Here is a 12621-nt window from a genome sequence, read left to right on the forward strand (position 1 = left end):
TTATTGTTGTTGTTGTTATTGTTATATTTGCCCCTTGGGGCTGTGCACCCAACCAGAGGAGAAAGGGGGCTTGGGGGCCACAATGGCACGGGCTTTGCTCAGGTGGGGAATGACAGAATTGTACCGTTGGAAGGGACCCAATGGATAATCCAGCCCGACTCCCTGTGATGATAATATGAGGACAAAGTTGTTTTTAAGCATTTCCCGAGGAGGCGGGCAGCTAAACACCAATCTGCTGAGACGGCCTTTGCTTTTCCAGACGTTTTGGACTCCATTTCCCACCAACCCCAGCTGGCACAGCCCTGTTTCGGACGACACCTCCCATCACCCCCAGCCCAAGTGGCCATGTCTGGACCTGGGGCAGGTAGGAGTTGTGGACCAAAATATCTGGAGCTCATCAGGTTGGAGACCCCAAAACCCTTCTACTGGGTTCGAAGGGCTACTGGGCATGAACGCACTGGTGGCTATTCCATATGCAAACTGCAAAAAAAAAGAGCAGGCGCTCACACAGAACAGAAGCTTTTCCCCAACAGATGTGACAAAAGGCCTGTCTGTTCCAGGACCCCGTTTCCCCCAGTGCCTTCTGGAAAACACAGACATGGGACTTGGAGGCAAGGCTGCCTCTCTCACCATTGCTCCCCAGCCAGTGGTCTTCAGAGGTAGACTGCCTCGGGAGCTGGAGGCTTCACGTAAACAGAGGTACAGCCTTACCACGCAGCTAGCCAGCATCACCTGTGTGGATGCGCTCGCCAGGTAGAAATCTACACATACACACACACACACACACACAGGAGATCCGCTGTGATCACATCTACGTTTAAGGAAGGCGCAGCAGGTATTTTAAACCAACAAAAGGTATAGAGAAAAGAGGCGGAGAAGGGCACCTGGCTGCCAGTCGCAGATTTATTTGCAGTTTTGTACACGTTTGTTGAAATATTAGTCTCCCTCCCTCTCTTACACACAGACATACATACACATGGCTCAGCAAATTGTCGTCATTACCAGTTCAAGCATGTTTACAAGTATGGAAGTCAAGTGGTCCGATCGCAGAGCATTCCCGAATTGCACACCAGTGTCTGCAGGTGGGATCTGCCCCATGGCGGGTGCACTTGTGGGTTTCCCCACCACCCATGAGAGGAGGTTGTGGGCCTCCAGGCTTGACCTCAGTGCTTCTGATCGAGCGAAGTGTCTGAAGTTTGTATGTGTGGCACAATCTCAGCAGAGACCTGCTGAGATCCCAGTGTTCCTCTGCACCCCAATGCCTTCTGCGAAACTACGCAAGGGCCCGAGGGGTGCGAGGCTGGAAGTTTCCCTCCCCTTGCTGTTACTGATCTGGAGTGTTTGCAACCCGCTCCTCAGCCCAAAAGCTGAGTGGCTTACATACAAACAATCAAGGTCAGAGATAAGTCCCTGCCTGCAGGCGCACGGTCACGGCACAAAAGGAAAATGCGAAGGGAAGAGAAGAGGAAAGAAGAAGCGAATCTTCAAGTTAAACGGCACTTCTTAAAAGAAACCGGCTGGAAGGGAATTTCACAACATTCTACCTCCCAGGGACTTGTGAGAGGGGCTACAATGACAAGGCAGCGGGAGGAAACAAGCCAAGGACCCCTGGGGGGAAATAACGAGAGAAGACACTGTTCATCCATGCTCTTTCTTGCATCTCTGGGGCTGGAGGGCTAAATGGCTCCGATCCAGATTTGGCTCAGAGGCTGGCCGCGGCCGACCCTCAAAGTCTACTTGTGCAAATTTCTCAGCAACTGTTCTGCAAGAACGCAGAGACAGGACATTTCAGGATGAGTGTCGGTCATGCCACAGACTTCCCCTGAGTAAAGATTCTGAGGAATAAAATAAAACAAAACATGGACTTCCGATTGCCTTCACAAGGGATAGATGGGACCACCCTTTTGCCAGCTCTGTAGAGAGGACTCCCTGCAGGGTCATGGGGTCCAGGGATCCACCAGCTTGGCGCTTTTGGTCTGGGGGGAAAGGAGCCATTTCCCGGGCTGAAACGCCAGCGACGCAAGCCCAACGTTTTAAAAGCATTCTTGTAATCCAAAAGGGTGGCTTCAAGTTGAAGAGACCCACAGCTTCCCCCCTGCAAGTCAGAATTCAAGCAGCTTCCAAGTTTGCAAAAGTGGGAGAAGTGGGGGCGCAGGAAGACGGCTCTGTAGTGCAGCTACCGAGGGCACCCTCGCTTGACCCTCACTGCCCTCTGCCCTTTCCTGCCTTCAGATCTCAGGAAAAGCAGCAGCAAGTGGTACGCAGAACATAGGCTGCAGAACAGCAAATGGGTTTCTGGGTTCCAAGTCATGCACTGCCACCTAGTGGCTGGTCCCTGTCGTTGGACATTGAGGAAGCATCCAGGCAGACGAAGACCGCCGGGGTGATGGATGGGCAACTCTCAGCCCCACCAGACGGACATTTGCTTCGTGCTCCGTGTGGACAGTTGCCGTGGCAAACCCAGAACAAAGAGGTACGTGCGGCGGCAGGTCGTTCTCAGCAGAGAACCTCAAGTGTGCAGATTAGCAGCTCTTTCCAGTGTCCGGAGCTGGGTCGTTTTAAAAACCTCGAAGCATCAGAATGCAAAACTGGGGGCCTGCAGCAACCCCAAAACTTCAGCCTCACACATATTGCTTTCACGTAGCCTTCAGGGAGAATAAATCTCCCCCTTAAAGAGTTAGGTTTCGGAGAGGGGAAAAAGACAGTGAACACGTAGGAATGACAGTCTGGAGAAAACGCCAGGAAAATCATTTTGTTGTAAGTGCTCAGATGTTTCTTTCCCGGTTTAAAACCCCGTATTCTTCACCCACGTTTTCAAGGAGGAGCTGTTACATATGGCGGTCCTGAGCCCCTGGCCTGGGCGGTGTGTTTCATCCAGGGTCCGGCTAATTGACTGGGATCAGAGATCTGTGGAAAGAGAAAGGGAGACCAAAGGTGGGCTTTAAGGGATGCTGACAGGAGGCAGAGTCCCAAAAAATGGATGAATTGAAACCCCCCACACCTGAAATGTATACTGAGCCAGGCCACTGGAGTATCAAGCTCACGCAGCGTTGCCTCCATCCAGGATGAGACTCCAGGGGACTTCCTCCTTCCACCAGCCCCAGCCAGCATGCCCAATGGTCAGGGATGATGGGAACTAGAGTCCAACAATGTCCAGAAGGCCCACGCATTCTGCGTCCAGCTCCCATTGTCCCTGACCCTGTTGCCTGACGGGAACTGGGAGTCGCCTGTGGCAAGGGGGATCATTCTCCAGGCGACCAGGCTGGGAAGTGCTTGCAAACTGGAGGGGGGGGGTCTTCATCCCACAGCCCCTTTTCAGACCATTCATGGGAAATCAGAGGCAGGCAGGAGCAACAATTTGCTGCTGTTGACTAAGGACTTTGATCTTTGCAAGGCAGTCCTGAGACCCATTTTTCACATGAGGGAGGAGTAGTTGCATGGATTGCTGAGACAGAATACACACAACCTCCCTCCCTGAATTCCGAACAATTTTTTTATCGTCAGCTTCTCGGCCCTCCTTGGAAAGGTTCTCATCACCTCCAACAATGGTCAAGACTCCTGCCAAAATAAGATCCTTTGACTCTGCCCAGAGTTTTTTTGTACCATTATCCGTTGGTGTTTAAAGGCCTAAATGACTCAGGCCCCAAATATCTTGATAGACAGCCTCTTTCCCTACAGACAGAGGGAAAGGCGCTCATGGTAGTTCCTCCCCCCTCAGCAGGGCCTTCTCTGGGATGGCCCCCAAGCTGGGGAACTCCTTCCCCACAGAGGTGCTGCCTGGCCCCTTCACTGTACAGCCTTTGGGGAATGCTGAATAAACGCCTCTTTTGCTCTGGCTATTGACACGTGAAGTGTCACCTTATTTTTATGGCTGCGAGTTGTTTTAAATTTCTTTTAAGGCACCCCTGGGCCTCCGGGTGAAAGTGACATGATAAATAAATTAATAATAATAGTAAATCATAACCCACACCGCTGCAATCACGCCTGCAAAACAAACCTCTTCTCCGCTCCAGACAGGCTCCTCTGAAACTGTGATCAAGAGGGAGACGGGGGGGGGGGTGTTAAACAAGGGGTCTCCCCTCCCCGCCCCCCATTTTGGGGAGTGACCGTTAAAAGCGAGAGCCCGGCAGCCTTCTCAAGCCTCTGCAAGATGGGACAGCCGCGACACACATGGAACGGGACGTGAGGGGGAGACACCAGCGGACGAGGGGGCTTACTACACACACAGAGCGCAAAGCTGGACTCTAGAAGAGAGAAAGGGAGGTTAAAAAAGCAACGAAAGCAAACAAATGGAAATAAAATTGTTAAAGCACAAGGCAGCCTTCGGGGCATGTGCAAAGAGCAAAAACAAATGTGGGAAGGAAGAGGGTTGTTAGGGCTGGGAGCAGGCGTGAGGGGTGGGTTTTTTGCCCTTTGCACCGCCAGAGAACCTCTTACCTTCAGTTCAGGTGTGCTTTGGAGACTTCGGGGGGGTTTGCGCTCTGTATCCTCTCCGGGAACGAAAGGGAATTGAGAAAGTGGCGGAGAGAAAGGGAGGTTGGTGGTGTTGTGGGGAAGAAGTCGGAAGGAAGTCAAAGGACAGGCACTCCAAGCTGGAAGGGCAGGCGGTTTGCTGCCTGGGGCGAAGGGCACAAGGATGGCAGCCCCAAAGAGAGGCCAACAGGAGCGGCAGCTCAGTTTTACCCTGACTCTGGTGGCAAGACAGCGTCCACCACTGCCCTTGAGGTGTTGGAGGGTAGTTTGGGGGGGCCAGGACAGGCTGTGTAGACTGAGGACCTCAACTTTCCTTTACAAAAAGAAAAAGCAAGCTACTAGTCCTTATGGATGGGCAGAGATATTCTTGAAAGCACGCAAAGCGGGTCAGAGGAAAGAAGGTTCAGAACCTTGATACCTCTCTTCACTCCATAATTATGCGAACTGTGCAAAATAAATTATGCAAATTTGCACCGCCAAGTCCGGGCCGCAGAGCTGAAGTTTCCTTGGCTATAAGAGGTCTCGCTGTATCGCTGTCTGCGGAGGACAAATAACTGCCCCCTCCAACACACGCCCAGAGATGCAGTAGGCTGATCTGCCCCACAAGTGTGTGGGGTGGGCCAGACCCACTGCAACGCGTAATGAATAATGTTACGGACTAAAAAAAGTCAGCAGAATCAGGGTGGTTTCGGCGCTGCTGGCTGCTTGGCAGTTCCACGGCGCAATCAAATTTGCGATACGACAAGGAAGCTGGACAGAGGCGGGGAAAAGGGGGAGAACACTGAGCGAAACAGACAAGAGAGGCAGGTTGATAAAGCGAGACTCCTTGAACAGAAAACACGCCCTTTGCGAGAACCAGGTGAGGCTTGAGGGTTTTTTTAGAGATAGTTCCTCGTCTCATGTTTTCCATATCATGGACCCAGCAGGAAAAACAGTCCGTCTGCATCTCCTGACCTGGAAACACTGAAGGAGCAGGTCTGAACAGAAGTGCATCCAACTAGGGTTGATATTTTACACATCCAGGGGACAGACACATGGCATTTCCGTTGTGTGTGCATATCTGTGCATGTGTGGAAGTGCAACAGATTGCTTGCAGCTGTGGTTTTCTGCTTAGCAGTGACCCCTGCATTGCAGAGGTTTGAATTCGATGACCCTTTGGGTTCCTTCGAACGCTGCAATTCTATGACTCCAAGACATGCTGGATCAGGCCAAAGGCCCAGGCCAGGGTTTCTCAAACTTGGGTCATTGGCTGTGGTTGGACTACAACTCCCATCATCCCTAGCTAGCAGGACCCGTGGTCAGGGATGACGGGAGCTGTGGTCCCACAACAGACGGGGGACCAAAGTTTGAGAAACCCTGGCCTAGACCAACTGAAGGCCGTAGCCCTCATTTGTGGGGGCTCTTCAGAAACCTGCAATCAAGGATAGACTGCCTCTGATCCTGGAAGTTCAACGCAGCCAATCAGGTCAAACCACCACTGAAAAGACCTCACCTTCGCCTTCACAGATCTGTCGGGTCCCCTTGCAACGCACCCCCCACCTCAGTAACACGTTTGAATGAAGTGTAGCTGACTCCCAAGGTAGAAAAGAGGTAAGTCTCTCTCTTTCACACACACACACACTCTAAAAAACGTCAATTGCCAGCATTCTGCCACATGCTGGTGTGAGCAAGAAATCGCAGTTGGAAGCGCCACTGAGAACTGAAGATAAACCTGTCCTTCAGATCAACTGAAGATAAACCTTCACCAGAGACCTACCCCCCCCCCAATGCGTTCCCTTAGGAACAAGTTCCCCTTCACGTCAGCAAAGGAAGAGGGTCCTCAGCTGACCCCCGGCTGCTTTTCACTCTTCAAATTAACCAAATGAACAACCTTAAAAAAATGTGTTCCTGCAGGAAAGTTCGTCCTCAGGGTGTTTTGTATACTGGAAACCCTTGCTCACTTTTGCACGCATCCCAGTCGCCATGACGACGGGCATTTTGCTTGCATATGCGGGACGGGAGGAACAAGTGGGACCGGATCCTGAGCAGGGTGAGACCCTCTGGACTGTGGAGCCAGTCAAACCATGGTTTAGTGTGAGGCGCATGAGAGTCCGTCAAACCACGGTTTACTGTGAGGCACCTGAGAAGCAACAAGATGAAACGAGCTGGATGGACAGTGATTTGTGTATCAGCTGAGCGGCCTCAACAAGCCTCTGGCTCATGAGAGCCCAAAGAGAATGTCCTCTTTGGGGGTCCAGGGAGGGTCTCCTCGTGAGCCGGAGGGGCAGTGGGGCTTTGCTGAGACTGCTCAGGTGCGAGGAAGTGGCGGCGGTCAATGCACCACCCTGCATGTCGGCTGCTGGGCAGGAAGGCTGAGCAGCCTCAATAAAGTCCTCTTCAGGCTCTGGGGAGGGTCTCCTCGCGAGCCAGGACTCTCCAGGGTGCTCCTCATTTCGGGGTCCCACTGCCAGGCTCCCAGCAGCCGCATGTAAATGGGGAGTTACAAACAGTTCCTGGTTGGGACGACATGGGGAAGTGTGGTTCATTAAAAGCAGAAATTTCTACATTCCTCCTCTTAGCCACATGGGAGGCAGAAGGATGTGAAGAGGAGAAAAAGGGAGTGCAGAAGGGTATTGTTAGGAGAATCTGCTCACTCAGAATGTTTGTGCAGCGGGCCGAAGCAGGCATCCAGCCCTGGCAGATATGCTTTTCCCTATGAGAACGTGACTTAATTTCTAAAATGGAAAAGTACCTCTAGACGGTTAAGTCCAATCAAAGGCGACTATGGGGTTGTGGCGCTCATCTCACTTTCAGGTCGAGGGAGCCGGCGTTTGTCCGCAGACAGCTTTCCGTGTCATGTGGCCAGCAGGACTAAACAGCTTCTGGCGCAACGGGACACCGTGACAGAAACCAGAGCGCACAGAAACACTGTTTACCTTCCCGCCACAATGGTACCTATTTATCTACTTGCACTGGCATGCTTTCAAACTGCTAGGTTGGCAGGAGCTGGGACAGAGCAATGGGAGCTCACTCCGTAACAGGGATTCAAACAGCCGACCTTCTGACTGGCAAGACCAAGAGGCTCAGTGCTTTAGACCTCAGCGCCACCCGCATCTTCATTTCTACACACGGGCAAAGCAAAGGCGAAGGAGATGCCTCTCTCTGAGCCCATGTAATTTACAGGCCCGGGAAGTCTACCTTCATTCTGTGTGAGTAAAAGCTGCCCTGAACATCCCCAACTGTTGCGGTTCACTGAAGTAAATTCAGAGCGTTGTTGGCCAAAGGGAAAGGTGATTCTCAAAGGGCCCCGGATGACATGCGATACATGGAAGACAGGCTCTTTGCATACAAAAATAAAACAGGAAATGCAACGGAACCTGCTTGGAAAAGGGGACACACAGAGAAAGAATGCGAAGGCATGGACAGCGAAGGGAGTGCAAACTTCCCTGGGTGCCTGCGACCCCTACAAAGAGCCACTGGCCCCATGCCCCACGCACCTTGTGCTTCCGCCCTGGGCCTCATCCAGCTCCTTCTGCAGCCGGGCGCTCTTCTCCTCCTCCTCCATCAGGCGGCGCTTCACCGTCCGCAGCTCCTGCTGGGCCTCGCACTTGATGTCGTTGGCCACGACCACCGCCGTCTGCAGGTCGGCTTGGAAGCGGCGCCACTCGGCCGTGTCCTCCTGGAGTTGAAGAGAAGGAGGGAGGGGAGAGGAGAAGAAGGAAGAGTTTGAGACTCGCCCGACAAAAGCAGCCAGCACCGCAGGGAGGTCGGAGGGCGGTTGGCATCAGTTCTCATGGACGCCAGCACAACAAGACAGTCGCTCTCACTCTGCGTGGGAGGGAGGCTGCAGAAGGAAAGCCCCTGGTTTGGAGCCTCTTCTTAGATTGTAAGCTCCTTCGGGGCAGAGACCCTCCTCTTACTTATTCATTTAATGACATTCAAACACCGCTTGATTGTTTTTTTAAAAAAGCCTCAAAGGGGTTTGAAAAAGATAAAAGCATTAAAATCGAGACAAATTCACCGCCCAACTTTAAAACATACAAAAGTTAAAACGCTAAAACAGATTAAAATTACGTTGACTTTCGTTTGGACAGGCGTGTTGAAACAGAAGTGTTTTTAGCAGGTGCTAAGTTTTGGAAATGCGACAGCGGTATTGGTGATGCCTGAGTTTGTTCTAAAGGCTTTTAAGCAGAGGTCGGATGGACACCTGTCGGGGTTCCAGTCCGCGTGGTTCTGAGTGAGGGGTCCTTCCCAGCCCCACCTGGGGATGCTGTGAAGGACTGAACTCAGAACCTTCTGCACGCAAGGCAGGTGTCCTGCCACCAAGCTCCCTTCTCACCTTCATCTGTTTGTTCAGGGTCTTCAGCTGCCTTTCCAAATCCGTCTTCTGGACTTCCATTTTCAGTAGATTACCTGGGAACAGGGAAGGTAGGAAGAGTCTACTGAGATAGGACAGAGAGGAAGGGCACCGAAGACACTGCCAAGGTAACACAGGGAAGTGACCTTATCTCGAGCCAGACCTCCTTTCTGCCCCCCAAACGGCTTGCAGTTTTAAAAGAATGCACAGCATGGAATAAAATACCCTTCTTCAGAGTCCAAACACTAAAAAACTTGCTGATGCCCAGAACACCTTTGGCAGCACAACCCTACATTTACTCAAAAGTTGAGTCTTACTGTACACAGTGGGGCTTACTCCCCAATTAAGTGATCGTAGCCATAACAAAGCTAATTTGCTTCTGTCTCGGCTTGCAAAACAGCTTCGCCAGCAGGTGGCGATCTCACATGCAGGCTGGCCCCAATTCAGATATCATCTTATTATTTTATTGCCTTTATATCCCACTATTTTTCTCCAACGGGCTCAAGGCGGCGTGTGCGTTGTTCTCCCCTTCTTCATATAACCCCCAACAACAACCCTGTGAGGTAGGCCTGGGCTGAGAGGTGCAGTGAATGGCCCAGAGTCACACCCACTGGGGATTTGAACCCTGGTTGCCCTAGTCAGACATTCTGACCACTACACCACCACCGGCTCTTTTTGGACCCTGTTTCTGCCCCTGCAAAAGGCTTCTGCCCCCACTTCATCTTATCGGATATTTGTTGCTTGGAACAGCAGCCTGACGACATCCTTCACTTGTTGTTGTGAAAGGCATGCTGTGCCTCCCCGCCCCGCCCCCCCGCTTCCTTCCCAAACAGGCAGCACTCAATTGAAAATTATTTCTTTATTGGAGGGCGGGAATCTCAAGCAATCCCTGCCAACTCCATAACCTGCTTGCAATTTCTCTCTACATACTGTCCTAAATTATGGTGCTGGAGGAGACTCTTGAGAGTCCCATGGACTGCAGGAAGATCAAACCTCTCCATTCTGAAGGAAATCAGCCCTGAGTGCTCACTGGAAGGTCAGATCCTGAAGCTGAGGCTCCAAGACTTTGGCCAGCTCATGAGAAGAGAAGACTCCCTGGAAAAGACCCTGATGTTGGGAAAGATGGAGGGCACAAGGAGAAGGGGACGACAGAGGACGAGATGGTTGGATAGTGTTCGTGAAGCTACCAGCATGAGTCTGACCAAACTGCAGGAGGCAGTGAAAGACAGAAGTGCCTGGCGTGCTCTGGTCCAGGGGGTCACGAAGAGTCGGACAAGACTAAACGACTAAACAACAACAGCAACACTGTCCTAAATCCTTCCCCCCCTTGGTTCCACCTACTCTCCAAGTCGCTGATGATCTGGTTGTCGTGCAGTTTGAGCGCCCGGTGTTGCTCCACCTGGTCTTCCAGCTCAAAGATGGTCTCCTTCAGGTTCTTGAACTCGGCCTCATTCTCCGACGTCTTCTCCTGGAGCTTGAGGTTGGTTCGGCTGAGCTGGTCCGCCTGACGGTCGCAGGTCTCCTTCAGCTGAGCACGCTCCTTCTCAGTCTGGACGGAGGGAGAGAAAAGGGTGAGAAATCGCACCAGGATCCCTGCATTGCAGTGGGTTGGACTAAATGACCCTTTGGGTCTCTTCCAACTCTACAATTATTCTATTATTGCACTGTGCGATGCTAAGGTGCCACCGATAAGTGCAGGTGGAGAGCACATAGTGTTTAATTCCCCAGCTTCCATTTAAATAAAAAAAATTAATTGAAAAGGACCATATCTGTGATGCCTGTCCCAATAAACTGGGCTTGCTGTCTTATTTGGGGAGTCTAGCCACCTCCAGCTGCTCCTGGACAGGGACGGATAGCCTGGCCACAATAATCTCTTGCAACACCAGAACTCATGAGCTTCCAATGAAGGTGAATGTTGGAAGATTTGAGACAGATAAAAGGAAGTTCTTCACTCATTGCAGGAGACGAACCTCTGGAGGAGTGTGACATACAGAAACAGGACTGTCAGGAACCAGGCTGTGTTAGCGGAGCTGCAAAATCGTTTCCATGCCCTCACCTTGGATGCTGATTCTGGGCCAGCAAGTTGCCAACCTCAGAAGACCATTTGGAAGAGATTTGTGGTGAGGAGAGGGGACAGAGGCAGCCATGTGCAGAGGGAACAGGATGTCCCGGGAGGTGTTCTTTCTTCTCACAACGAGAGAAAGAAGTTGCCAAGTCTTATAAAGCCCACTGACCACAACCCCATCCTCCTGATTCATGTGGCCACCAACATTACTGCCAGACACAGCCTTCAAGGCGTTGGAAGGGACCATGGGGCTCTGGGCAGGTAACTGAAGGGCCCTGGGATGCAGGTGGTCTTTCCATCGCTCCTTCCTGTCAAAGGCTGTGTCCCAGGAAGAGCGGGGGAAATACCGGAAGTCGTCAGGAAGGGTTTGGCTGCTTGGATCGTGGTCTCCGCTTCCTTGAAGAAGGAGTTCTGGCAAGAGATGGGCTTGCACCTCACAGCAGTTGGCAATAATGTGCTTGCTAAGAGCCTTGAGAACGTGATCAGGAGAGCTTTGAACTAAATCCGGAGGAGGAGGCAGACAATATACCACATTTTTTGCTCTATAAGACTCACTTTTCCCCTCCTAAAAAGTAAGGGGAAATGTGTGTGCGTCTTATGGAGCGAATGCAGGCTGCACAGCTATCCCAAAGCCAGAACAGCAAGTTCTGGCTTCTGAGATTCAGAATATTTTTTTTCTTGTTTTCCTCCTCCAAAAACTAGGTGCGTCTTATAGAGCGAAAAATACAGTAACAGATGACAGGAGAACACCCGGTTCTGGGAATATTAGCATTACTGAGAAGACCCACAGAAGACAATGGGTCCACCAATTTCAACTCTGAGCAGAATGTAGGTGGTGACAACCCCAAATCTAAGTGGAAGGAAATGATGAAACTTAGGATGTCTGTGTTGTTGTTTTTTTAAAAAATCTTTCGGCAGTTAAAACCCCAGTTAAACAACGATTTTTAAATAGGCATCAGCTTCTCTGCAGATTTCCATACAGCCCAGCAACAATCCCACTCCTTCCCACTTGCTACGGTCATCGCCAGCCTCGGCCGAAAACACACCTAGAGTTTCCACTTCTCTATAAATCAGGTGGTGACTTTTGGCAGGGTATCCTGGCTCCCCCCGTCCCGGCAAAAGTTCTTCCCACGGGCCGCTCCCTAACTGTGGGAGGTGGCGTTTCCAAGCAGGGCAGCAGCGAAGGTTAATTGCAGGCTTGGGTTACGAGTGCGAGACTCGCCAAGAGAATTAACATGCACTCATCCATTGTGTTTCCCCCCCTTTCTCTGAGCACAGCGAGAGCACCTGGTCTCTCTCGGAAAAAAAACAAACCACCGAGCTACTAATGAGGTCCATCTGTCTGGGGCAGGAGGGGGGGAAAGTGCTGAAGGGCTGGACCAGGAAGGAGGAAATTGCGGCAATTGCAGTGAAAAGGGTCATTCAGCTAAATGTCCAAACGGATGCAGTTCTGCAGGGAAGGGGGAGCTTGTGACTGTGTTGCCCAGATTTTGGATGTACAGGGGAGGCTTCAGACTCAATCGGATTGCTGGTTGGCCTGTGTCCATCTTGTTTGTACCAGGAGTGGCTAACTTGTGGCTCTCCGGGTGCCGTTGGACTGTGGAACTCCCTCCCACAGGAGACAGTGATGGCGACCAGCTTGGATGGCATTAAGAGAGGAGGGGGTGAATTCATGGAGGTTAAGGGCTTAGCTCTGCCTCCATAACCAGGCAGTCTGGAATATCAGTAGCTGGGAACCACAGGAGGG

The 12621-nt window shown here is 51.6% G+C and overlaps 1 protein-coding gene and 1 long non-coding RNA gene across 4 annotated transcripts in view; both read right to left on the minus strand.

Annotated features, from left to right (window-relative positions):
- Positions 1-12621, minus strand: part of SPECC1 (sperm antigen with calponin homology and coiled-coil domains 1) — a 102733-nt gene that overhangs the window by 30858 nt on the left and 59254 nt on the right. For all 3 annotated transcript variants that reach the window (XM_081890257.1, XM_081890256.1, XM_081890258.1), the window contains 3 exons: positions 10151-10358; positions 8792-8865; positions 7950-8131 (listed from right to left, as the gene is read on the minus strand). In XM_081890257.1, the coding sequence (XP_081746383.1) occupies positions 7950-8131; positions 8792-8865; positions 10151-10358 (464 nt within the window). The remainder of the gene's footprint in view (positions 1-7949; positions 8132-8791; positions 8866-10150; positions 10359-12621) is intronic.
- Positions 886-5418, minus strand: LOC309358040. Its single transcript, XR_014163298.1, has 3 exons — positions 4438-5418; positions 3998-4244; positions 886-2907 (listed from the first exon to the last, which is right to left on the minus strand). It is a non-coding gene; the product is annotated as an uncharacterized lncRNA (long non-coding RNA).

The sequence above is a fragment of the Podarcis melisellensis genome, assembly GCF_964234715.1.
Source record: "Podarcis melisellensis genome assembly, chromosome: 15".
NCBI lineage: Eukaryota > Metazoa > Chordata > Lepidosauria > Squamata > Lacertidae > Podarcis > Podarcis melisellensis.